At 37.4% G+C, this 27,584-nt stretch overlaps 1 protein-coding gene across 1 annotated transcript in view; it reads left to right on the top strand.

Annotated features, from left to right (window-relative positions):
• Positions 1 to 27,584, top strand: part of BNC2 (basonuclin zinc finger protein 2) — a 239,216-nt gene that overhangs the window by 107,698 nt on the left and 103,934 nt on the right. Inside the window, exon 2 of the mRNA XM_061362155.1 lies at positions 12,501 to 12,603. Coding sequence (XP_061218139.1) covers positions 12,501 to 12,603 — 103 coding nt within the window. The remainder of the gene's footprint in view (positions 1 to 12,500; positions 12,604 to 27,584) is intronic.

The raw sequence follows: 27,584 nt of genomic DNA, 5'->3' as shown, positions 1-27,584 counted from the left end.
GTTATGCTTACAGGACACAATGATTTAATTATTTATTGAATTGTTTGAGACGAATTTTTTCTATCTTCAAGAGGAGGGTATGAATATATGTGTACATAGACAATGAGGATGCAAGTATTTGCAGAATCAAGTGGCATGGTTGATAGGCATTAAAAAAACCCCACCCAAATGGTGTAGACCATAAGAGACCTGGAAATATGTGTATGTTTTGCAGGCCCTTACTTTTGCTTCTATTTTAGTTAACATATCGCTCTGTCTTGCCATTACTATATTAAAGATAAATATTGTCCTTAGCAATGACAGTGGCAGTAGTTCTTGCTTAGATTCCACACCCGCTTGGATTAAATTAAATCTGTCTTTGTGTAGACTTCAAACATGTTCTGCCAGACACAGCATGTCCTATCTTAGCTGAGTTGGACCTTGTGTGTTGTAAATCTATGCAACTAAAATAGTGCTTTTAAATATGTGCTATAATGATTTAATGAGACATAAATTTGAAGATCAAAACTATTTAAATTTGAAGGTTTTGCAGAGGAAGAAGCCTGGGAGAACAAAAAAAAAATTTCTGTGCTCACAGAATATTGTAGGATGGAAACTCCAGCTTTGTACCAGTAGGGGTAGATTTATTCTGTACATTGGGGGGGGGAACACAACAAAAAAAAAACCAAACACCAACAAGCACACACATACAAAAAAACAACTAACCAAACCCAATTGAAAAAAAAGAACAGGCTTGTGTTTTGGTTTATAAATCAAATAAATATATGTATATTATATTGTATTATATATATTTATTTTCTTGAGTATCACTAAAGGACAACTTCGCATGAAATAATGCATTCCTTTAGCATTGCTGTGAATTTTCATAATTTTTTTAAGCATTCTATTGTAACCTACATCAAAAGGGCAGCTATGGTTCTTGTGTCTGCCTATACATATGCATTATAAAAAAGTGAGTCTACAGTAATTACCAGTTTGCAGAGCGAATTCCTGCAGGGTTTGTACTCTTCCCATTAGTAAAAGAGATAAGTTGAAATGTATTAAAATTTCACTGTACAACTGGGAGTTTTTGTTCACAGTAAATGTGGTAATGTTTCTTCATTGCTTGACTGTTTGTGTTTAAATTTAGGCAGTGTGCCCAACAGGGACAAAATTATACGATAAAGCTATGTATAAAAGAAAATCCTTCTGAGAAAACCAGTGATTTCCTTTCACCCCTTCCCTTCCTCCCTTCCTCCATTCCTTCCTTCCTTCCTTCCCTTTATCTGTCTCTCTCCTTCCTTCCCTTTTTCTGTCTCTCTCCTTCCTTTCCTTTTCTGTCTCTTTCCTTTCCTTTCCTTTTCTGTCTCTCTCCTTCTCTTTCCTTTCCTTTCCTTTTCTGTCTCTTTCCTTTCCTTTCCTTTTCTGTCTCTTTCCTTTCCTTTCCTTTTCTGTCTCTTTCCTTTCCTTTCCTTTTCTGTCTCTTTCCTTTCCTTTCCTTTCCTTTCCTTTCCTTTCCTTTCCTTTCCTTTCCTTTCCTTTCCTTTCCTTTCCTTTCCTTTCCTTTCCTTTCCTTTCCTTTCCTTTCCTTTCCTTTCCTTTCCTTTCCTCTCCTCTCCTCTCCTCTCCTCTCCTCTCCTCTCCTCTCCCTCTCCTCTCCTCTCCTCTCCTCTCCTCTCCTCTCCCCTCCCTCTCCCCTCCCCTCTCCTCTCCTCTCCTCTCCCTCTCCTCTCCTTCCCTCTCTCCTCTCCCCTCCTCTCCTCTCCTCTCCTCTCCTCTCCTCTCCTCTCCTCTCCTCTCCTCTCCTCTCCTCTCCTCTCCTCTCCCTCTCCTCTCCCTCTCTTTCCTTTTTCCTTTCCTTTTTCCTTTCCTTTTTCCTTTCCTTTTTCCTTTCCTTTTTCCTTTCCTTTTTCCTTTCCTTTTTCCTTTTTCCTTTCCTTTCCTTTTTCCTTTCCTTTTTCCTTTCCTTTTTCCTTTCCTTTTTCCTTTCCTTTTTCCTTTCCTTTTTCCTTTCCTTTCTCCTTTCCTTTCTCCTTTCCTTTCCTTTCCTTTCCTTTCCTTTCCTTTCCTTTCCTTTCCTTTCCTTTCCTTTCCTTTCCTTTCCTTTCCTTTCCTTTCCTTTCCTTTCCTTTCCTTTCCTTTCCTTTCCTTTCCTTTCCTTTCCTTTCCTTTCCTTTCCTTTCCTTTCCTTTCCTTTCCTTTCCTTTCCTTTCCTTTCCTTTCCTTTCCTCTTTCCTTTCCTTTCCTTTCCTTTCCTTTCCTTTCCTTTCCTTTCCTCTTTCCTTTCCTTTCCTCTTTCCTTTCCTTTCCTTTCCTTTCCTTTCCTTTCCTTTCCTTTCCTTTCCTTTCCTTTCCTTTCCTTTCCTTTCCTTTCCTTTCCTTTCCTTTCCTTTCCTTTCCTTTCCTTTTTCCTTTCTTTTTTCCTTTCCTTTCCTTTCCTCTTTCCTTTCTTTTTTCCTTTCTTTTTTCCTTTCCTTCTTCCTTTCCTTTTTCCTTTCCTTTCTCCTTTCCTTTCCTTTCCTTTCCTTTCCTTTCCTTTTTCCTTCCCTTCTCTTCCCCTTTTCTCTCTTTCTGTCTCTTTTCTTTGTCTCTCTTTCTGTCTTTCTCTAATCTTCCCTTTCTCTCCCTCCTTCTTTCCTTCCTGCTTACCTGCCTGCCTCCCCTCCTGTCTCTTTTTAAATAGGAGATATATATAATCATTCTCCATTCTGGCTAAGGAAAAACATTTTATCTATTTCACTCTTATTGGAATTCTCTCTCTTACATAAGCTAATGTTAGAGTATATGTTAGCAAACATCCGTTCAAAAAATCCATGGCTTTGTTTTTGGGAAATAATGAAGAAGCAAAATTTAAGATAATACATGAATAAAAGAAATAAGCATTTAGTGAACAACACTATCTTTTGAAGAGGAAAAGAAAATCACCCGTTAATCTGACAGTAAGGGTTGTGTGGTCTACTTTTTGTTACTTGCTTGAAGTGTCAGTTTTGTGGCTGACAGAGAGTTAGCCCCTAAAGGAACAGTGTAAGATTGAGTCTCTATAAGAGGTTAAAACATGGGACAAAATGTTGATGAGATAGGAAAGATTAGTTTTGGAAAATACTCGTACTTTTCTAATAAATTGTAATTCATTGTACTCATTTTCAAAACAATAAAATATTTCATTACAACTTTTTCATGTAACTTCTATAGAATTTCATATTTATCTTTGCTGTCTAAAATACAGTACAGTGCAGTCTAAATACATGTATTTTCTTGGCCAAATTGAAATCCCATCATATAGACTACAGAAAACAGCAACATCTAAGATGGTAAAGAAAAGCCTGACAAGACGAAGTAACACCTGAAGAACAGATTTGACAATAAACAATGTGCTTGTGACATTTTTAAAGGAGAATTCTTGAATAAATGGACAGCAAGTAATAACTATTCAAAGAGCCATGCTGCATCAAATCAGATTTTGCTTAGTCTTTTGACTTACAGAAGAAAAAGGTAGAAAATAAAAAAATCTAACTACTGATTTTGCCAACATAATTTTATGTGGGTGTTTACTTTTTTTCTCATAAGGACCCTTATTTATCTGTTAAAGGTAATTTTTTTCATATTTACATTTTTTTTCACTTGTATATTTTACTGGACAGTCTGTAACCGTTTGAGACCGATCAAAACCAGTCTTGAGAACAAGCTACTTATCTGATGACCCTAAGACCTTAAACATTTTAATATTTACTGATCAATTTGTGGAGAAAAAAAATATATGAAGAATATATATTTGATTTAATAGATTTAGGTAAATATTTTTGAACTATTTATAATCTATTAATAAAATCTTATTTTGTGGATTACTGACCCACTATTCCATGTAAAGTGACAAAAATATGTTGATTCTTACCTTCTACATGCATGCTACATACATAGGCTCAATGTCCTTTTTCAGATGCACAAGAAAAAATCCTTTGGGGTTATGTGTTATTTAGTGTTAATTTAGTTTTACATCACAAGTTTCAGATGTTATTGGTTTACATACTTTCTCTGAAAACACATGCTGTAAGGAAATGGAAGTCTGTTGTGAATAGGAAGGCTGGTACTGAAGTATGGAAATCTCAGTATACTTCTTACATAGTTGCCAGTAGAGATTTTTTTATTATTTTCCTGCAGAGGTGTAAGTAAGGTTTATAGAAAGAAAAAATAGTTAGACTTTTACTAGCAATTGCTAAATAGTTTTTCAGTTTGGGGAATGTTTTTCTTCTTTCATATAAAAGCAGTAAAGGTGTGTGTAGGGATGTTGTAGAAATAATAAACTATTCAGTTGCTCAGAGAATCATAGAATACTTTCTATTGGAAAGGACCTTTTAAGTTCATCTAGTCCAGTTCCCCCCAGAATGAGCAGGGACATTTTCAACTAGTTCAGGCTGCTTAGAGCACCATCCAGCCTAACCTTGAATATTGCCTGAGACAGGGCATCTATCACCTCTGTTGGCAACCTGTTCCAGTGTTTTACCAACCTCATTGTAAAAAAATCTCCCTTATACCTACTCTAAATCTACCCTATTTTAGTTTAAGACTATTACTTCCTGTCCTGTCGCAACAGGCCCTATTAAAAAAGTCTGTTTCCATCTTTCTTATAAGCCTCCTTTATATATTGAAATGCTGAAATAAGGCTCCCCTGAGCCTTCTCCAGACTGAACAACCGCAACTTTCTCACCTTTCCTCATAGGAGAGGTGCTCCAGCCCTCTTATATTTCTGTGGCTCTCTGGACTTGCCTCAACAGGTCTGTGTCTTTCCTGTGCTGAGGACTCCAGAGCTGGACACAGCACTCCCGGTGGGGCCTCACCAGAGACAGGGCATTAAAACCAGTGGAAGCAACTTCCCTCCTGTTCTCTCTAAAGAAAATGGCAGTTGTGATTACTTGAGATGAGGAGCTGGGTGGAGCTAGCAGTGTTAATCTCTAGAAGAGTCATGGGTAGAGAAGGGGCTGTGAGGCTTTTTGCAGATGTGTCCATCCTCACTATTGGATACCTATCCAGCACAGGCCATTACCTTAACAAAGTGCATCGCTGTACCCCAGTTACTGACAGTATTGGTTTCATAACATGAATCTGTTTTTCATCTATAAGAACAAATGCCTGTGCTTGCTAACGTCCTCCTAGGCACAGGGAATCTCAATCTTACATCAACCATGTGTTTTCCTTCAAATTTTAAGCAAGAAACACTTGTCAGTTTTAATTTTTTTATTGCAAACAACTTCACCTTTGACGCCTCGGAACCTCAGGCTGGTTTTACATGCTATAGAAACACAGGGTGATATTGTACCTGCAGTACAAGTACTGTAGAATATGCTGTTGGCAGCACTCTGAGTTGAGTGTGTAGAATCAGAGTGAACATGGGCTACAGAAAGTTCCTGGAAAATTATACAGTTATTCTGTGTCGCATTTGTGTTCTCTAGAAAAGTGTAGGTAGCATTCCTTGACACAGGATTCCAATTTTGGAAGTATCTAAGGTAGAACTGAAGAATGACTACTAATTTAAATGCAAGATTACAAATGACATCTTATTTATTCTGTATTTTTTTATTCCCCATTCGTATACCAGTTCTCTCAAGAAAAGCTAAAAATGGTTTTCTAAAATGCTTAAAGGCTAGGTTGTCTCATTCCAGGAAAAGCTGTTTTAGCCTATTAAAAGCTTTTTCTCTTGTTAGCATCCTTCCCTTCATATTGTATTAGTAACTGTTTTCTTGAATGCCACAGAGAAATATAGCAATATAAATACCTTTCAAATTGTATTACTGAAAATAAGAACAAGTAAGAAACAATACTAACGTAGCGTGATACGAAATTGCTAATATCATACTGCAATGCAGTGAACAACCTAAAAGATTTTTTGGTATCTCTGAATGGGAGAGTGATTGGAAACTTGATTGCATTGCATGGATGTTTTAAGACCATTCAAATTCAATTACTGTTTGTTTTCTTTTGTTTTTTTTTTGGGGGGGGGGGGAAACACATTATTAGGTTATAGGTTTTGAAGTTAAAATGGTCATTTATCAGTTATTTTTTTTTAGATGATTCCTCTGTTTAAAATTATGATTTGACATGGAATGCATTTGCAGTGAATGTCCCAAGTAACTGTTAGATGGGATGGAATCCTTCTTTCCTGGAGATAGTTGAACACCTCCCTGGGTACTGGAAGTGGTGAATTAATTCCTTGTTTTGCTTTGCTTGCATGCACAGCTTTTGCTTTCCCTATGAACTTGTCTTTATCTCATCCACAAGTCTTCTTATTTTTACCATCCAGTTCTCTCTCCAGCCTCAGTAGGGGGGAAGTGAGCAAGAGTCTGTGGGGTGCTTATTTGCCAGCTGCAGTTAAACCGCAACAGTTACCCATAATACAAAGCTTAATATAGGCAGATCAGAGTGTGCATTTCCTAAATATCAGTATGCAAATGATTCTTCTTGTATTGTGAATTTAAAACAAACTCTGTTCTACTCCTGGTTTGCCAGCTGTTAAAAATAGTATAATTTCATTGGGATCTTTTTGCCATTCACACAGGAGAATTTATGATATGGTCTTTTAAAGAAATATTGAATTGACAAGAGAGAAAAAAATTATTGGGATTCCTGAAGTAGGAAAAAAGTGACAGATTTTCTAAGAGTTGTTTACAGAGCATATAAGATGTGCTTTGAAAAAGAAATCACAACCCCTGCAACTTTAAGCTGTAGTATGGTACAGTCCTTTGCTGATCAATAATGTCAATTTCTATAGACAGATTTTTATCTTCACTTTATAGCCAAGAAACAGTAAGAAAAATTTAATGGCAGAGAAGACTTTCCTTTGAAAAAAATGGTGAAGCACTTGCAGGTCTTACCTGCTGTCTGTTGCTTTGTGTCTTTTTTTGTGACGCGTCAACATACAGGAACAGAAGAGTGGATCTCCCTGCTTCTTATCAACCTCTTGCTCATTAACTTTGATTATTTAATGTCCCATTATGTCTTGAGAGCAGCTACTATGCTACTGTATGGCCTTAAACTGTTCTTTAATGACAATGTTATTTACTTTGAGTAAACTATTTTTTTTTAGAATTAGGTATTAGGTGTTTATAATATGGAATTAAAGCTGTTGACAATGGGAAGAAAATATTGTATTTAACATGTTCTGTTTGGATTTTTCTTAATGTTAAGAGGTAAGCTGCAAAAAGTGCTTTTTGCTTTTATCTTTCCAACTCTTCCCATCATTTCACCCAAGTACTTATTTTATTGACATACACCAGCAGAACTTTTATTGTTTCTAAAATCATAAACAAGATAATTTATTTTATCAGTTAAATATGGAAAGTTCTCACCTGTATTACTAAAATGCATAGACCTTGTGAATTACTACATTATGCAAAATCTAAATTTAAAGTATACATATGTGTATATGTGTGTGTGTGTGTGTCTCTGTGTGTGTATGTGTGTGTGTGTGTGTGTGTGTGTGTGTGTTCAAGATCCCTGGTATTCTCGCAACTAACACATCTGTGTGAAGTGCATACTCAAGCAGAGTCTTACTGACTTTAATTCAGCTCTAAGGACCTGCAGTTACACACAGGTTTGCTGGTTTGAAGTCTCACTAAAAAGGTTTCACAAACACTGGACCAAATCATCCGCAAGCGTTGTGCTCCTGTGATTGGTAACAGTGGATTTAGATTTTTTGAGCTCTGTAGGATTAGCATATGCTTAGGCAGGCAGATGGAACTTCCATGCAAAGACCATGAGTATATCTGACTCTCTTATGTATTCAGTTGCGCAGTGATCTTTCATATTACAGGTGTCTTGATAGGAGACATTTCTTAAAAACTTTCTGTACATGAGAAAGATGACATAAGGACATTAAGAGCAAGGCTGTGTTAACACTGCCCACTACGTAGGAGGATGTAGCTGAGATTTCAATAAGATGCTGTTTAACCTCACAGGACCCTTTGGCTCTCATAATAAGTTACATTAAGAATTTCTGTTGCATATACTATTAAAATGTAGGGTAAAGGAAGTTGCAAAACTTACCTGTCCAGAATGCTGTATAAACTGCCTCCATCTTTTGTAGTCACTTGTCCGAACTCCACAGGAGTTCATATCTCTTCCTTATATGTTCTTTCTCCCATACTGTGATCCCTTTCAGGATAGCTTATTGCTTCTTATCTCTTAGAAGTTCCGTAAAATAGCCAGACAGATTGATTTTCCATTACTGCTATAGGCTGTTCCTATTAATATGTGAATAATATTTACTTGTTACGCATAATTAAATCGCCCAAACTATGTTAAATTAATATCATTGGTCTGGGGAAACCCACGGAAGTCAGGCCTAACATTTTCCAATGTCAGCAGTACAAACATACACATAGGTGTACTGGAGTACATGCTTTAACACTAGGAAAAGTTTCCCTCTTTCTGCATTACATTGTAGGGGAAGAAAATCTCAAAGAGAGCAGCAAGATATTTCTGAATATTTCCATGTCAGTTATACAATCATTACTTTATTCTTGTCTATGTGTATTTTGTCTTTAAATCTTAGTAAGATTGCTTTAGGATTTAAGGAATCAGTTGTCTAAACTCTTTAAAAGTATTTTACTGAAATCCAGTCCATTTCCTCCATAGGTCCTCAAGGGCTACTGTAATTTTAGTAGAAGTGCAAGGAGCATTATGTTAGAAACTCACTGGATGGGAGGTATAACAATGGCTGAGACCTATTGACATGGTAGAATATAATGGCACTTTCCAAGAAGCTGTAGAAAACCATGTTTTGTTGCTTACTTAAGGAACTTAACCTGAAAGTTGTCATCTAGCTACACAGCTGCCTATCAGCTGGTACAGGGAGAGCCTGCATCTGTTCCTATTGCTATGCAAGGTCATTGTTTTCCTTCTGTTTTCTTTATGTCTTTCTTGGAGGAGTTTCTGAGCAAAACCTTAGGCAGGAAATTTTATGTTTCTTTCCCTACAAAATAGTGTAGTACACAGAGTCCCATTATGTAAACTTTTTAGGAATATCTTGCGAAGGCAGAATTACAGTGCATGACTTCTGGAATGCCTGGCAGTACTCTTTAAGAAGCATTTTCTGGCAAAAGTTTAGCATTGCTACACCCTTGGACTTTTATATCTACTTTTTAACAGGTTTGAGCAATGTTTACAATATTTAGCTTCTGCACACTCACCCAGTATCCTTTTATTATCCCTACTCCCCACCCACCCCTTCCAAATTAAGCAGTAACAGATGTCCAACCACAGTTACACCAATCCGTGCTGCTACTGAGAAGCACAACAGCTACTGCAACTTCGTCTTCTCTGTGCTTTAAAATCCTGCCACTGGGGAATGGAGGAGCTGCATTAAAGCTCTGGATTCTTAGGTGAATCTACACCACATTCATGTCACATTCTGGGGCTGCCATTCTGGGCCATTCCTGAAACTGTTGCACAGATTGTCGGTGACTGGTATGCCTAAGTTAAATTCTATTGGAAACCAGTAGAAAGAGACTGTAAATAATTCAGATGCATATTCTTGCAAGCTGAGTACATATGTTGGTTGCATTATGAAGATCTTTAAAGACAAGGCTTTCTTTCATGTTAATGATTGTTAAATGTTCTGTCCATGTGTATAGGAACACACACTATTCCTGGCATCTTGAATGTTCTGTCTGCCAAGTTATGCTGGTTTTATGTTGGCTATTGTGGTGATCTAAGGTAGTTACAATGATTATGGATTAACTGAGTAAAGTGAAAACCAAATCTTTAAAGTAAAAACTAAGTTCTACTTGAGGTTTTCTATAGCATTTACATTGCATTTACCCTGACAACAACATTTTACTATAATTGTTCTTCACTGAGTGAATGTGGTGACCATGCTAACAAAGTAATTTGCCCAAGCTCATGCCAGAACATGAACTTGAATAGGAGTTCTTCTAGTCCCCTCACTCAGAAGTATGCATGGGGTTCTCGGTGGGGGGATGGAAAACTACTGAAAGCAGATTTACAACCTGGTATCAAGACACCCATTACAGAAGTAGCAGCCAAGTAAGGCCAAGCTGAATGTTTTGGCCATGCTACTGATCTTTGGAGTTTCTTATGCCAATTGATAATACTTTATAAAAATGCATAGGTCTTTCTGAAGACTTTTTAGATTTAGTTATTTGCAGAACAAGCTGAAATTTTCACATTTCTGAAAAGCTTGCATGAATTTTTGGGAGGGATAAAGGATAGAAATGCTACTAATTAGTCTTCTTCAATACTTTACGTGATCAAGACTCTCTTTAACTGAGGGAAAAGAAACATGAAACCTCTAAACCTTCCCCCCCATCTTATAATTTATAGTGGCTAAATGGGTCATTTTTAAATGTGTGTAATAAAACTCGCTCTTAGGCTGAAACATGGTAGTTCAGGTTCAAGATGAATCCAATTTTTACAGGCAACTTGTTAACCTCTAGGCCAAAAATAGGTAGGATTGTAATGGAAATGCTGATGAGCCTTAATAGAGCAACTCTACCAAATGACATGGTTTCATCCAGTATGTGTACATACACTATATTCCTCCTATTATACATATTGCAAGTGACACATGAACAAGACAAATAACATAAAATACAACAAATGTGTGTCACATTGGGGCAGAGATTTAATGAAGGTGCTGAATGTGAGAAGACCTTTTATGGTAAATTAAGAATACCGTTTTGTATGCCTTTCTTCTTACAGTACAATTAATTACTAAGTTCATTAAGTAATGAACATATTAGAGAAAGAACACCATTACTGACCAGTGGTGATCTATTACTGAGTCAATAAACTGTTGAACATGAAACAGGACCTTTTAGGAGAGTTTTTTTCTCATAACCCACAAACACATATATTATTCTTGCATGGTCAGCACTTCTTTGCTGTCCTTATATTTCATATTACTAATTCTTTTAATCACGCATGCATACAGCATTGTTTTATAACCCAGCTAATGAGTAATTGGACAGGTGACATTGGGACTGAGGCCCTGAAGTGTCAAGCATAATACAGCAGGATAATTTTTTCCCCACTAGGTTTTTAGGAGTAAAAGGTAGTAAGAAAGCAGTTAGGATAGAAGGAAGAAGAGACTTTTGTACCAGAAATTTGTCAGAGAACTACAGATTTCCAGTGGATCCATGAACTATAAATGGCTTTAAATTGCTCTCTGATGCAGATAAATAAGTAAAGAGATCAAACATTTAAAATAACTCTGAACCTTTTTCATTGTCAAGCAACCAAGGAGTTTAGCATGGCCAAGCTAAAGCTGAATGTAATTTTCTTCATGCAAGTATAGTTAAGGTAATTCTTGTTCAGTATACCATGAGTGTGCGCATGTGCGTTAATTGTTTGGAAAAGACAAGAGCCTTCATAACGCTTCAGTATCTCCAGTGGTCATAGCTACCAAGCACCCTTCCCCCAGCTTAGCCCCCAAGTAATCATTGATTGCATCTAAATCTATAGAGATATCTTTTCCTGACAGTTCTGGTAGTTACAGTAGATTGCTAATCTGTGAGTGATCAGAATAAGCCTCTCTGTCTCAGAAATCTCCATGCAAATTACATCTAAATGCATGCCATAAATTTATTAGTAGCAGTTTGAAGTGCACAGGTCATCTTCTACACTATTTAAAAACATGTCTGTAACACATTTAAAAAAGTCTCATTCAATTTATATTCACTTCTCTGTGGAAGTAACTAGCCTCTGTCAAAGTAAACCTTTGTAGTTTTTGAGATAATTTTAAAACTGGAAATGAGATACTAATAAGGTGTATTATTTAAGCAAATTTTAGAGTGGAGTTTTAGCATTGCTGCTGTGAAATCATTTCACCTTTTTCAAAATAGAGAACTATATATTTGAAAATCGGAGTTGCTAAGAGGTAATAGATGTGATAGATGCAAAGGAAAGTTACAGGATGTTTTAGGACCCAGTCTTGTTCCTGTACCTTGATCATTTTATCCTAGTTTGGGAACACATCAAATCCATGACTCCTTTCTGTAGCAGAGGTGTATCACACATGAACTCCAAAAAGGAAACTTTGGGTATGGGGGAAGGAGAAAGAGTTCTGTAGTTTTCATTTTTGTGTGTTTTTGTTTCCTCGTTTTAGTTTTGGTTTCAACCACTCTGATATGGTAAGACATCACTAGTAACTTTTTCCTTCAGGCAGTGGATGCGAAAACAGGAAATCTGTGGAACACCTACAGAATTCTCACCCTACCTTTTTTTTTTTCCTAAAGGAAATAGAGCAATTCTTTCTAAGGCTTCAGGAATGTATTCATCTCCATGGAACAACAGACTATGTAATTATTAAATATGCATTTTGGTTGTCATTGCTCAGGGATACTGATATATGTTTTTGAAAGAGAATTAATCTCTACTTAAAAGAATGAGAAATGTTAGAAAAGAATATTACAAAGCTGGTTTTTTTTGCTGTACAGGTCTAGGCCTCACAACAAATTTGTACAAGAAGTAAGAAAGACATTAATGTGTGTTTTCTGTTTCTTTTTCAGGCCATCCGCTGTACACTGGTAAATTGCACATGTGAATGTTTTCAGCCAGGGAAGATTAACCTGAGAACCTGTGACCAGTGTAAACATGGCTGGGTGGCACACGGTAAGAAATGTCTATTCCTATCTCTCTATTCTGTCCATATTTCCCAGTATCTTTAAATAAAAAGAGATGGAGTGATATAGACAGTAGTGATACTTGTCTGTACATGCATGTGCAGACACTTTGGATGTACTTTTTTTATAGCAATTTCTAGAATGAGAAAGTGAGGGTCTCTGGCAATAGCTTCAAGTGCTACTGGAGTTTAACAGCTTGTGTATAGTTCAGAAGAATATTCTAGCCTTCAGGAAATAATATAGTTCTAGCAGGACTTAGCAGAAAGTGAGAAAAGTTTATAATATTTTTGCACAGCAGACTTTGTATTGAAAAGAAGCATCAGCTAATAAATCACCAAGCCTAATGGAAATTCAAACATACCAATCTCAGACTTTCAGATCTTGGATGTCAGAATGAAATGAATGCATCTTGTATGGCTCAACAAAAGTGTGCATATATGATCTATGAGTTGAACCTGTCTCCCAGTGTTTCAGTAGCTAAAGAAAGGAGGGATTAGAATGCCCAAATCCTACATAAAGGCATCAAAATACACTTTCCATTTTATTATTCTTTACTATTTTGTGTATTTGATGGTGGATTTTTATTTGGTTTTTTTTTTGCATTCTTGACTAAGGTATACATGAGAGAGAAAAAGAATGCTGTATACACAATTAGAAGGCAAATAAGGGTATCTAAAATGGTTTCATGGACAAAAAAAAAAAAAAAGGAAAAAGGATCGGAAAGAGAAAGATTAGTATGTTTGCAGAAGAAACTAATGTTGGAGATTTCTTCTTATGGTCTAGACTAATGGCACCTAAGCAAGCTCAGTCTTCATTCACTACTTCTTCCAGATATTCAGGGATTACATTCTATGAATTTTATTTTATTTTGATGAGAGCTGGGATGGAAGCTTAGTACTTCCCTCCTAAGGTGCATTTGATCTCTATTTAGTTCATATCTGTGTGTACTTGTGCTTCTGTATGCTGACATGGCAAGTGTGAATGCTCAACAAATACCATAGCACAGGCTGCCAAAGAAGTTTTTAAAACATGCATGTACGTGGAAATGAAAGCAGGAATTCAGGTACCATGCAGTCCTGTGTCATTGCAGAATAGAATACACAACCTGCCTAGAAATACCCTAACAAACACCACCAATCTGGTAGCTGGTTGCAGATTTATTACATTCGGAATTCTCTAGGGAGCTTATTTTTTCTCCTGTTAATTCCTAGAAAGATAACTTCAGTATAGTATAACCAGACTCACATTTCTTGGAAGAATAGCTAAACCTCACAAAATTTGTGTAGTTCAGGTATGCTTCAGGCTTTATGCAGAATCGGCATCTGAGATTTTGCCAATCCCCAGATAGGGAAGGTTTGCCTAGCTGTTGTCAGGCTGTCCTCCTGTTGGGTAATAGAAATTGGGAGTTTAGCTAGAAATTAGTTTAGTTAGAAATTTAGCTTCTGGCATAAGTACAGCCCACATTTTCTTTTTAACCAGTACATGGTAGAAGAGTGTGATCAGATTTTCCTAATAAATTCTTCCCTGTGTGGTTGTTAAATTCAAAATCAGAACATATTACAGTAATCTGAGATTGAATAGAAACAGAAATGTCCCTGTTTTGCAAATCAATAATGTTGAAAGGTGAATGCGATGATTAGGGATACACCACGTGCTCCCATGCATGAGTGCTTAACATTCTCAACAGAAAACTTAATACAGCTATATATTATTAGAAAGTGTTTGTTTTACTACTGTGCCAAGCAAAGAATGCTCTGATTTTTTTTTTTTTTTTTTTTTTTGTTAGTACATTTTGTGTACATTCATCTGGAGTATTTACATTTTATGGCAGAGCAAGACAAGTCAGATACATGTTTCATATACATACTCAAAGCACAGGCTTATAAATTACTTCTTGAAGACTATGATGCATCTGCTCCAATTCTTGATCTTAGCTGTTTACCAGGATTTTGAGGGTTGTGTTCAGGAGACTGATCAACTCACTGCACTGTAGCACATGGATTTCAAAATGACTGAATCAGGTTGCTCTTCAGAATGGATTTTCTTTAAACCGCTGGCATAGTACTTTCAGAAGTTGTTCTTGATTGGAAATAGTATTTCCTACTGCTTTAATTAAAGGGTTTCCTTCTGATTTTTGTTAATGAATTTCAACTCACCTTCTTGACACATGATGTACTGCTTTACTGACTGTAGTTATCAAAGAAAAGGTGTTTCCAACAGGAAGTTCCATGCTTATTCAGTTCTGATAACCTAGAATCATAATTAAACTGAATAGATCAAAAATAGTTTAGAATTGCAGTCATGCTGTACTTGACTAATCTGTGCAGAATTAATTCATGTTAATAACTGCCATTTAAAATACTGTAATTCTTGGAGGAAGAAGGAAAGGGTATACAACCACCACAATATTATTGCACATAGAAACTGCTGACATGTTTTCTTTGTTCCCACTTCTATTGTCTTTCTCATTTTTCCTTCTTCACCTAAAATAATTCCCACACATCTTGAAAGGAAATGTTTCCTACAAGTTCAGTTTCTTCTGTCTAGATTTGCCAAAATTAAGATTGTTAATATGTCATCAGATTAATCAGAGGAGTTATTTTGTGGCAAGATAAATTTTTCTGTTGGCAAAAATTCAGCTTATTGACTTTTGACCGTGTACCCCTGTGTTTTTAAGGCTGAAGCCAAAAGCTGCATAGAGCATAAGAGCATTCTCTAGTACTGCTGTGCATAATGGAGAATGGGTTATTGCTGGTGTGAATCTCTGTATATTTTAAAGGATTTGGTTACCTAAGCTGTATTAATTTGTTTTCAGATGAAGCCTGGCTTTCATGTCAGCTTTGGTGGAGATTTATTTTCTAAAACAAAAAGTTTTAAATTGGATAAGCTGTTTGCTAGGCTTCAAGCAGACAGATAAAAGCTAGATATTTTTCCTTCTTTTATTTTTCTTTCAGTGGTCAAGTTATTTTTTATAATCCGTATGGTAAAAAATAAAATCTTATTAAAATCTTAATAGTCCATTTTTAAAGGAGAATTTATTTCAAAACAAGCAATTGGTATTTTGTGGCTTTTAAATAACATAGGAGTCAGATGAGTACAAAAAAAATAAGACTTTCTTGAGTGCTTGGATTGGTTTATTCTTCTAGTATTTTTTGTTTTATTAAGAGTTTCAAACTATACTGTGAAGATATTTGTGACATTTTAATAACTTTAGCACAACAACCACTTACTCAAATATTTTGGAAATACTGAAAAAAATCTCACTTTCCTTCCATCCACTTTCCCTAGTATACATATCTTAGAATATGAGGAAAGAGATTAAGCAAGTCCGTGGTAAAAAGATCTGGTTTCATTGAATTTGCATTTTCTCTTGTATGCTTGTCATTAATGTCAGACAGCTGCTGTAGCTACCATACTGCTAGCACAAATACAGTTATTATATTTATCAACAGATAAAAGACCCAATGCAGTATCAATGGGAAATACAGTCTCTGCTTTCTCATAGTATTTTCCCCTAAAAAGGAACGCCAGGGTGACATATATCAGAATGGATTAAGGATATTATTTACAACATCTCTTCTGTTTATTTTAGTTTCAGTTTCTTAGACTTCACAGTAACTAAAAAAACCCCACAGTATAACAGCATTATTAAGTTTGTCTGAAGTCATTGTCACCTTGTTTCAAAGAGAGTCAGAAAATTAGAAATACTACTTCATGGAATCATAGAATCATAGAATGGTTAGGGTTAAAAAGGACTTTAAAAATCACCTGGTTCCATCCCCCTGCCACCACCACCTTCCAATAGAGGAGGTTGCTGAAAGCCCTATCCAACCTTGCCTTGAACACTGCCAGAGATGAAGAATTTACCACTTCTCTGAGCAACCTGAACTTCTCCCTTATATCTAACCTGAACTTCCCTTTTTAAGTTTAAACCCATTTCCTATCACTACAGTCCCTGATGAAGAGTTCCTCTCCAGCATCCCTGTAGACCCCCTTCAGATACTGGAAGGTTGCTATGAGGTCTCCATGCAGCCTTCTCTTCTCCAGGCTGAACTGCCCCAACTTTCTTAGCCTATCTTCACATGGGAGATGCTTCAGTCCCCGATCATCCTCGTGGCCCTCCTCTGCACTTGTTCCAACAGTTCCATGTCCTTTTTATGTTGAGGACACCAGAACTGCACACAGTACTCCAGGTGAGGTCTCACAAGAGCAGAGTAGAGGGGCAAGATCACCTCCTTTGACCTGCTGGTCACACTCCTTTTGATGCAGCCCAGGATACGGTTGGCTTTCTGGGCTGTGAGCGCACACTGAAACCGGCTCGTGTTCAGTTTCTCATTCATGACCAGCCCAGGTCCTTCTCCGCAGGGCTGCTCTGAATCTCTTCTTTGCCCAGCCTGTGGTTGTGCCTGGGATTGCCCTGACCTAGGTGTAGTTCCCCGTCTTGCCATCAACCTGATCACTTGTAAAACTCAATCAGACAACAGCAGCACATTTTTCAGACTTTTTTTTTTTTTTTTGTATACTCTGTATTCTTGGACTGAATTTCACCCTGTTCAATCCACTCTCGGAAATGAAGTATCCTGTGAACATTTTTACCATCTCCCTTTTTGTTTTTTTGTGGGTTTGTTTTGGTTTGTTTCTTTGGGGTTTTGGTTTTTTTTTTTTGGTTTTTTTTTTTCCTCAGAGGAAGCTGGGTTTGCATTATGCTAATCAGCACAGCTCAGGGCCAGGCTGTTTATCCAAGTAGGCCTTAGTACTTCTCTTAGGTATGATCCATCCACTATCTGCAGTCCAAGACTTGGCTGGGCCTTTTCTCTAGTACCTTTGAAATGAACTTCCTTTGAGTTTTAATGAGAGTGACATTAACTAGGAGACTTTAGCACATAGGGCAAATCTATTGCGCAGTTTAAAAGCAGCCATCATGCTCAGAGATTTGTCATGTGGGTTACACTTTCGCCTTGTGAAGGAAGTTCTCTGCTGCCAGTATTTATATAATGCATGTACTAGCTTGCTATAAATGAGACTAAGAATGAAAACAACCTAAATTAGAAAATGGAGACTGCTTTGTCGTAAAATCACATGCATGACATGACTCTGATGTCATCACTCAGAATGGTTGCGGTATCTGAATTTATACCTCATAGTTCAAGAAACTGGCAAGTAAAAGTAACATGAAGCGAGAAGAAAGGAAGGACAGTGTAAATAAATCAGAAAACATATAAAAAAAGAATGCTTTGAAAATTTTGGAAATTGAATTTCTCTTACCCCAAAGTTGCTGAAAGCACTTCATCCAGGAATAAAGTTTAAAATTGATTGAATATTGAAATTTTAAAATTGAGCTGCATATGAATGAAGTGGGAAGAGGAGTGCTGTGTTCTATAGGATATAAAAAATAATCACAATTTTAGTATACAGAACATATTTGTTTCCTTCTATTCAGTTTATTTAATTCTTTAAGATACTTTAAAATTACTTGAGAACACCATAGTTTTTTTGTTGGGTTTTTTTTTTTAGTTACATAGAGATTTTTATCATAGTAATTATCTGCAATTCGTTGATAACAAAGCCTAGTTCTTCATGACTTTTAAAGTAAAACTATTTTAGATGTAGTTTGGCTTTTCCTGTCTTTTACTGACAAAATCATTTTAATCTGTCTGATATAACTTCCTTTTGACCCTGAAGGCTGAGGCATATTTTTCATTACTCAGTTGCTTCCAGGACATTCATTACTGGTAAACACTTTTTAAAGTCCTCCTTTCTGCCTATGCCATCCCTGTTTGGTTCCCTTCAGCAGCAAATCCCAAAGCAGCCAATGCAGCACGGAGAAGATGCACTCTGTTATCTTGTGGGTACTCTGATGCAGTATCTGGTTTTAGAGCCTGCCACATTGGTAGGAATTATTTGCTGTAGTATTTGCTTTGGGTTACTCTGATACCACTCTTAATGCAAGTTAAGCTGAGGTAAAGCAGATGAGACTATCCAAGTATTAAGGCATCCAAGACAAATACAGTGTTGTTTGAAAGGTTTATAAGACACAAGTGACAGAAAAGAAATAATGCTTAGTTGCCCCAAAATCAAATAAAAAGACTTCCTTTTCCATTTCCATCTTTGTATTCAGCTGCTACTTACATAACCGTATGGTCAAGGGTTTAGTCCTCACATGAATCTGACATCCTCAAGTGTTGAGTAAGGTTTTCCCTGGGGGTAAAACCACAGGCTCCAATTTATACATGCTCACACTCACATCTTGGATTTGCTTGAGGGTCCATTCAGATGCAAATCTTTTTTGCTTTCTTTCCTGCCACCCCAGAACATCTTCATGCAGTCAGGGAGACGTTAGACTCTTCTCCCTCTAGCCAGCTTTATTGCCTCACAGTCCTGGGTTTGAACATACCAATGTCCTTTGGACGTGGTCAGGTGAGATTATCCCTGATCAGACATTAAGCAGTCAGCTAAGGACTGCTCCAATGCCTGGCAAATTCTTCACAGACTATGGCCTAATTTGAAGCATACTGCCCTTTTCTGCTGGGTTGGGCTATATTCACATTTCAGATAAAGCCCTTTATCAATGTGAATATTTTATAGTCTGAAGAAAATTTAATTTACAAATCACACTTTGTACTCTCACAGAACCGACATTCATATCATCAGATACTCATTGACATCTCTGAAATACATACAAGGCCACTTTCATAACTATGATCTCCCTTGACTAGCTATGAAATAACCAGAAAAGTTTAGACTAAAAGTATTTCAAAAGTGCAAGGTATTATTTGGTGCCTGTCATTACTGAATTTACATTTTACAGAGAAGGATTAATACCATTTAATACACCTGATACCATAGAATAAAATCCTGGGGGATGTCTTGGACAATGATGTCTTACCCTCTCATCTTAAGGAAAGAATCTAGTAGGGGAAAAAATAGGCTTGCTATGTGCATGATGGAGCAAAGGCAATAAAAACAATTATTTTTGTTAATTACCACTTGTAATTCCTCTTTCCAGTCATGGTAGAGGCTGCTTTTTTTGACAGGCAGTCATTGCTCTTGCCCCCTTAAGTGTGGGGATATGAAGTTCATTACACGGCATAGCTTCAGAGAGGAGCACAAGAGTGTCTGGTGCACATTGCTTGATTCACAGATGAATAGGTTAAATTCTGTGGGAACTGAGAATATACATCACCAATGGATTTGTGGGGCAGCAGTGGTGGACTTCTGCAACATGCATCTACAATTCTCTAGGGCATTAAGGTGTCAGTACCTGCTCACTTGTCTCTTTTAACACCTATGCTTCTGCACATGAATTGTTATGATGTCCTAACCATTTTATCATTTTATTACACTTTATTACATCATAAATTTTTATATCTTCTTAATGATCCTACAAGAAGCTTAATTGTTTATAGGAACATCTTAATTAACTAGAGTTCAGTAGGTTAATCAGAACACAAATTGAGACCTCTAAATGAAACAAACCCTACCACCCTATTCCACATAGCTTCAGAAGGTTAAAATTAGATTTGACTGCAAGAATAAAAAATTCATATTGCTTTCAAATTTTACAAAGTAGCAATAATACCATGGGAAACCTTACCTCAGCTTTCTGTTTTACAAATGTGAAATTCAGTGGAATAAATTTTTATTCTTTTTTTTTTTTTTTAGCTAGTAGGAAGAATTTCAATTTGTGCTGTAGCATTCTGAGAAAACGTGCACCAGATTAATTTAGCAGACAATACTGTTACTTTATTATCCTAATTCCATCTGGATTTTAGAGATAGAAAAGATAATATAAGAAATGTATAAAAAGTCTCAGAGACTTCTCTAATTATATTATAATTGATTACAGTCAATTTTTGTGAAGTATGTTTAACGGAAGCTTTGTGAAATGGTCATAGTACACGAATTGAGGAGGGAAAGACTGATGTTTATGAGTGGTAGAACTAGCTGTATGAACCAGTCTTCCCAGGGTCTGAACTGCTTTCAGCAACCTTAGTACAGTAGGTTTTCTGGAAAAGCAGATGTGGTTTAGCATAAGTGGGAGAGCGTTTCATAGGCTTGAAGCAGAGTTACACCCTAGATTGAAACACCACCACAGTCTTGGCTTGCTTTTGTGAAATGCCTCTACAACACAGTACTCCATCCTAACAGAATGATATTAACAGGTGGGCAATGCCTGTTGTATTTTCATTACAGTTTGCAAGGCTTCATAAAAGATGGAATGGGTTGCCTGGAGAAGTGGTGGAATTTCCCCTATTGTAAATATCAAAGGCTCAGCTTGACAGGGCCAGAGATAACCTAATCTGAGGCCCTGCTTTCAGTAGAAGGCTGCACCAGACAATCTGCAGAAACTTTTTCCAGCCTAGACTTCTGTGAATCTGTGAAACACAGTTAATGGAATTTGAGGTGTATTTGGATTAAGATGGAAATCCTCCAAATCCAGACCACAGTCCATGACTTCCAAATGTGCTTCTATCTCACTGTGTATAGTATGTTAACCAGATGGTGTTAAGGACTATTAAAAGACATAGTAACTCCTATCTGACCCTTATTAAGGGAGAGAGTATTTTTAATATGGTGTTAATGGTTAATAGAAAGGAGGCATTTGGCTTTGGAGACAAGAGGTAGGAAAGCTAGAAGATCGATGACTAATAAAGGTAATAGAAAGAGATACATTAATTTAGTGGCTTCCATTATAAACTGCAGGTTTCAGCAATGACACTGTCAATCCATGTGTCAAAGAACAGCAAAAGCAGAGCTGCCCAACAGAGAGGTCTGAGTCAGTAGTCAAGGGCAAGTCCAAAACTGGCCAAGCCTGCACCATGGTCATAGCTCCTTGAGGTCTGTTCGTAGTAGACAGAATCAAGTGCTGCTAAACTGAGTCTTTTGACTACGTTAGGTGTTGCAAGGGAATGAGTCAGGTCAAGGGTCCACTCAGGAGTTCCGATCAGGAACAAAAGAAAGTGAGGCCTGAGACATGGATGAAGACCAGGCTGCAACATGCCTCTGAGGATCATCTAGAAGACAGGACTATAGACAGGTACATCTGTGAGGTACCTTAGGAAGGGAATGAGAGTCTAGGCCTGAGCTTTAGTAGGTCTTCTGGAACCATGGGCTGAGAATGCAGGACAGAGGTTTCCAGGGAGGCTGGTTATCACAATGAAAGCCAGTTAGTGCACTCAGAGCAGTGAAACCATGGCCTGTTCAACAGTTGCTGTCTTGAACAATACACACAAAAGCAGCTGTGTGTTGGGATGCTCACCTGATAAATTTAAATGCATTTCTCCATCAGGGTAGTCATCAGTGCTAAAATCGATTTTCACATAGGCACAAATGCACAGATGGAGAGGATGTTGATGTCCAAAGGCCACAGAAGAGAAGATGCTCTGTCTCATTTTCCCTAACATGGTCTCTGCAGTCAGGTGTCTTCACTCATGTGATATGCCCACTCAGGAAGTGTCTAGTAGCCTAGTTGTTTTCCTGAGAACTTGGAATGAAAATCCTTTGCAGCTTGTTCCTTTGAACACATTAGCTATCAACAAGGAGGAGGTAGAAAAAGCCTACCACTGTATTTAAGGAGTAAATTTCAATTAAAAACATGCTTACAAGGTACCAGTATGCAAAGTTAGGTCTAACCTTCATTTTTAGGAGAGAGCGTTTTGGGGCACTTTTTCTGTTCTTTTTGGTTTTGTCATCCCCCCCGGGGGGGCCCCCCCCTGTCGCCCCCCCCCCCCCCCCTCCTTTTCCTCTGTAATCATGTTTTCCACTATTGAAGAAAAAGGCTTTTGTATAGAAAGACAACATAAAAGAAAACACCTGTTTGGCTTGCAGGAATTGGCCAGGAAGGCTGTTTTCTTGACAGGCCAGAAGCGACCGGTGCAGGGCCCCTTTAAAAGAAAAGTCAGGATTTTTTTTTTTCCCTTATTTCATGTGAGCATTGGCAGAAATTCTGACAAGCAGCTCTTCATATTTTATTATGTTCTTGTCTGGCAGAATCTCTGTCAGGCAAAAACCTTGTCAGCGGAAAACCTGTCGTAGGATCAGAGGAGACAAAAACAGGTGTCACAGAGGCAGTCAAAACTGAAGGAAAAAAAAAGATTAGGCTAAAGAGAGAAAGGCAGACAATTACATTAATGCCATTGCTTTTATCTTATAGATGTGTGTTATTATCTCGGGGTGCTGAGTGCGCAATTGCCTCAAAGAAAAGTAGACAGGAGACAAGGGGAAACTTGATAGTTATTAACTGAAGAGGCAGTGTGTCAAAGCTGGATGGGGTTCAAAGTTTTGCAGAGGGATGAAAAAAAATTGCAGACAGCAAGCAACGTCTGTGAACAAACTGTGGTTCTGCTTTCGGCTACATAAACTTAGTAGCAATCTAAATGTTTCAACTTGGAATCAGATCATAGAAGATTTAATGAAAGTTTTAATTCAGACATTTTTTTAATAACGTTTATTTTGTGTACATGCAACTGAAGTGCTGGATTGTGTTTTTTTTTTTTGATCTGTTATGAAAATGTTAGAGCAGGAGGCATGGTGAGGCATGAAGACATTTATCAGTTTAGTTGCTGTGTTGTTTGGGTTTGAAACACCTATTATCAACACATGTTTAATTTTAAAATGCTGTTAAGAATCCTTTTACTAAGTGTGAACATCTGTACATGCAAGCTGTAAATTAGAAGATCACATATGTGTCCCTCTGTCAGAGACTAAGTGCATTTGGCAAATGGTTTCCATTATTAGCTCTTAAATACCGTAAAAGGCAGAAGGAAAAGTTGAGTTTGCCTGTGAATTAGAATATGCCTGGCTTACTTTCCTTTCATGATCTTTTGAAACCCACAGTGTGTTAGTGAGTATTCTCTTCTATCTGGATTAAATTGTGGAAGGGATGAAGAAGGAAGTGAAATGGAGATCACTAAAGGATGCCATAGCTGGAATTTGTATCCAGACTGATTCAGGATGTTCACCCACCCATATAAATGTAAATGTCCCGTGCTTTGTGCACTTATGCCAGGGTGAGTGGAATAATTTTGTACACTGAGAATGTGTGAGACATTCAGTAGGCACTGGCAAGTTTTCTTGTCCTTAGTCACCTTCTAAGCATGATATATTTGAAAAACAATTTTTTCTACATACAAAATGCATCACATTGCACCATGTTACAGGTATTAACTCTGCAACCTGAAGGAGTTTAGCTTGGGCCACCTCTTATGTCTTCAGTAGTTTACCTGCCCCTCCAGCATTTGTCATGCATGAGCTACCTTCTGTTCTTGATGAAAAGAATTATAGAACAGTTTGGGTTGGAAGGGACCTTAAAGATCATAATAGTTGTCTAGTTTGGATCCCCCTGCAATGGGCAGGGACACCTTCCACTAGATCACGTTGCTCAAAGCCCTTGAACACCTCCAGGGATGGGGCAGGCACAGCTTCTGGGTGGGCAACCTGTGCTAGTGTCCCACCACCCTTACAGAGAATTTCTTCCTAATGTCCAATCTAAATCTCCCCTCTGTCATCTTAAAACCATTCTCCCATGTAGTGACAGCACTACATGCTCTTGTGAAAAGTCCCTTTCCATATTTCATATAGTCCCCCCGTAGGCATTGAAAGCTGCTCTAAGGTCTCCGCAGAGCCTTCTACAGGCTGAACAAGCCTAAGTCTTTCAGTTGCTCTTCACAGTGGAGGTGCTCCAGCCCTCTTCATGGCCCTCTTCTGGATTGCTCGCACAGGTCCACGTCCCTCTTGTGTTGGAGGCACCAGAGCTGAATGCAGTACTGCAGGTGCGGTCTCACAGGAGCAGAGTAGAGGGGCAGGATCACCTCCTTCAACCTGCTGGTCACGCTCCTTTTGATGCAGCCCAGGATACGATTGGCTTTCTGGGCTGCAAGCACATGCTGAAGCTGGCTCGGCTCATGTTCAGTTTCTCATTCACCAACAGCACCAAGTCCTTCTCCTCAGGGCTACTCTCAATCCATTCTCTGCTCAGCCTCTGTCTGTGCTTGGAATTACCCTGACCTAGGTGCAGGACCTTGCACTTGGCCTTGTTGAACTTTATGCAGTTTATGCAGGCCCACCTCTTGACACCATCCAGGTCCTTCTGGATGGCATTCCTTCCCTCCAGCATATCGACCAAGCACACAGCTTGATGTCATCAGAAAACTTGGTGCAAGAAAAAAATATTGAACTCTGAAACGTGAAGCTCCATATTACCATCATTATTAATACTGTATCTTGTTTACCATACTCAACATGCTGTTGTTGCCACAGTATTAAGGAATCTTTTTATGTGAATGTTGTATATTTAATCTGTCTGCTAATTTCAGTTTCTCTTGCTATCAAAAGTAGCCCACTTACTTAGATTAAAAAAATGTCTGGGAAGCTCTCTGTTATTGTCTAGACACTACCTAAAATTTCTTTTTCATTTTCCTGTTGACCCTTGAACAAATCTAGTAATCTGGAAAGATGATAATGTTTATAAAATTCTGTGTTGTCATGTGTGTGTGTATGCATTCCAACTGTATGCCTTTTTGTTAACTTAGAGAACTGGCTAAAGGGCATGTCATAAAATCTAGAGTGGGACTATCGCAGAGCCCAAATTTAAAACTGAAATGAAATGAGATCCATAATGACCTCTACACTGCAATTTACTGACTCTTCTTTATGGTGGTCTGAGAAATACAGCCAGGCAATTCATCTGAGAGAAAGGGTTCCACTAGACTTTTTCATCCCTCTCTAGGGTACCTAAATATTAATCTACAATCAGGACATGAGCAAAAAGTATGTGTATTTACAATTCCAATTGCATTAAAACTAGGATATTTCAAAATATTTTATATCCCATAAAGGCAAAATGTCATGCTTTTATTGTAACTATCCAAAAAACAATATGAGACCTCCAAAGTACAAAATTAATTACTGCATACTTGTATTTCTTTTGCTTAGCAAAAAAATGAATCCATTCAGAAACATGACTTTTAATTTGGTTGACCTTGTCCACTGCATGTTGGGCAGGAAGGGGGTCTAAGGTTGGTGAGTAAGTTTGCATAGCTGAGCCTATAAACTGACCACAGAGATATAGATAAAATGAAAGATTTTGTCTTTGTTTTCTGTCTTTTGATAAATTGAACAAGTATTTAAGCCTTATTTTAAACTATCTTTTGTGCTTAATTTTCTTCGAATTACACATATTCCCAAAACTCCAGTAAAATATAAATGGTGAAGTAGATTTCCCATCCGCATTTTATTATATTAAACCCCCCCCCACCACCACCACCCTCAAAACCCAACAAACCACGAATAGGATATAAAAGTTTGGTTATTGATTTCTTATAAATACGTCAAAAGCTTTTGGCCAGAATTTTGCGTAGTAGGAATACTTCAGGCTCTAGTATGAAGATAGATTTTGTAGCAATTTCAAAATTCTCTTTGTGATTCAGATTATCCTAAGCAGAGTCTCTGTAAAATCTGGAAGATTTTGTTTACATTCAGGAGGTAAAGAGAGGATAAGGCAACATGGGAGGTTCATGCTTGATATTAGGAAGCATTTCTTTACTGAGACAGTGATCAAACACTGGAAAGGGCTTCCTAGAGAGGTGCTCAAGCCTGTCAGTGTTCAAGAGGTATTAGGACAGTGCCCTTAATAACAGGCTTTAATTGTTGGTCTAGCCCTGAAGTGGTCAGGCAGTAGGACTAGATGATAGTTGTAGGTCCTGTTCAATTGAAATAATCTAAATTATATACATTATTACGGTGCATACTTGATACTTCAGAATTAGGTAAGAAAAACTCTGCTGAAAAGTTTATGATTCCTGTTCTGATTATCCAATTAGAAATCTTGGGGTGTTGAAGGCAATGTTTTGTAACATCTAATTTTTTTATCATCATTTCCCTCCCTCCTCATTAGTAATTAAAATTTCTGGAGAGAAAAAAAAAAGAAAAAATTGAAATCTAAAATTCACCACAGAAATACTACCCAGTTTTAGGTTTTTATAGTAAAACACAAGGGCCTTTTTAGGCTGTTGCACAAAAATTTTCACTACTTCAGAAAGTATGTGATTTTAAGAACCTTTAGATCTCTTCTTCTTCTATGAGTGAATAGCTTTCCACTCACACGAGGTAAAGAATATCAGACTATTGGGGCTGTGCTGTTAAAGGCAGCCTTCTTAGCTTGATCATCTGAGACCATTTCAGTCATGTTTTGGGAGAAGATTGTGCAGGTTAAAACAAAAAGTCACAAACATGCTAAGACACTTCTGGTTGAACTTTTGAGCCTACTGAAAGTGTAAGAAGTGTGAGTTAATACCTCATACTGCACCAGGAAGGGACTTTTAATGTGTGGTTTAGGATGTTTAGTTATGGTATCTTCTTAATAAGGACACATCTATTTATGTCATTGATAAAGCTCATTCTACTATACAGCATGTTTCAACCTGAACTCTTCCTAAACACTTACAGAATCATATATTGTTGCAGATACCATTGAATGTATTCACCTTTGAAGCACAGCATTGTTTATTATCCTATAGAAACTGAACCAATAGTTTAAAACAGAAAATGGTGAGGAATGCAGTATTCAAATGAAATTAAATGGGCAATTCAGGACAGCAGAATACAGCTGTCTGCTGTGAGATTTAGCAAGGCTAAAGTTAAAACTCTTATCCTTTCAGAACCCCCCCCCCCGAGATTTAGATTCTTCTCTTATCTCTTATTTGAAAAGGTATGCGTTTAACAACATGTATAGAATCTTGAATCCACTTAGAACCCGAGCTTTAGTTCACTAATGATGCCAGAAGAGAAATCAGTTAGAAGTTTACCAAAAGTAACCTTTGTCTGTCAACTGTTTTCTTAGCAATCTCTTTTAAAGATACAAAATAATGTTTATAAATTACAAATCACAGTGAAAAGTTTCATTCTCCAGCAAAGTGCAAGGAGTTTCAACAGCCAGTGGTCTGAAAGAATTTGAGAAGCTTACCATACTAT

The sequence above is a fragment of the Neopsephotus bourkii genome, unplaced genomic scaffold, assembly GCF_033783945.1.
Source record: "Neopsephotus bourkii isolate Nb327-2 ecotype Australia unplaced genomic scaffold, CSIRO-AGI_Nbou_v1 NB_1083, whole genome shotgun sequence".
NCBI classification, from domain to species: domain Eukaryota; kingdom Metazoa; phylum Chordata; class Aves; order Psittaciformes; family Psittacidae; genus Neopsephotus; species Neopsephotus bourkii.
This window is presented reverse-complemented; position numbering and strand designations above follow the sequence as displayed.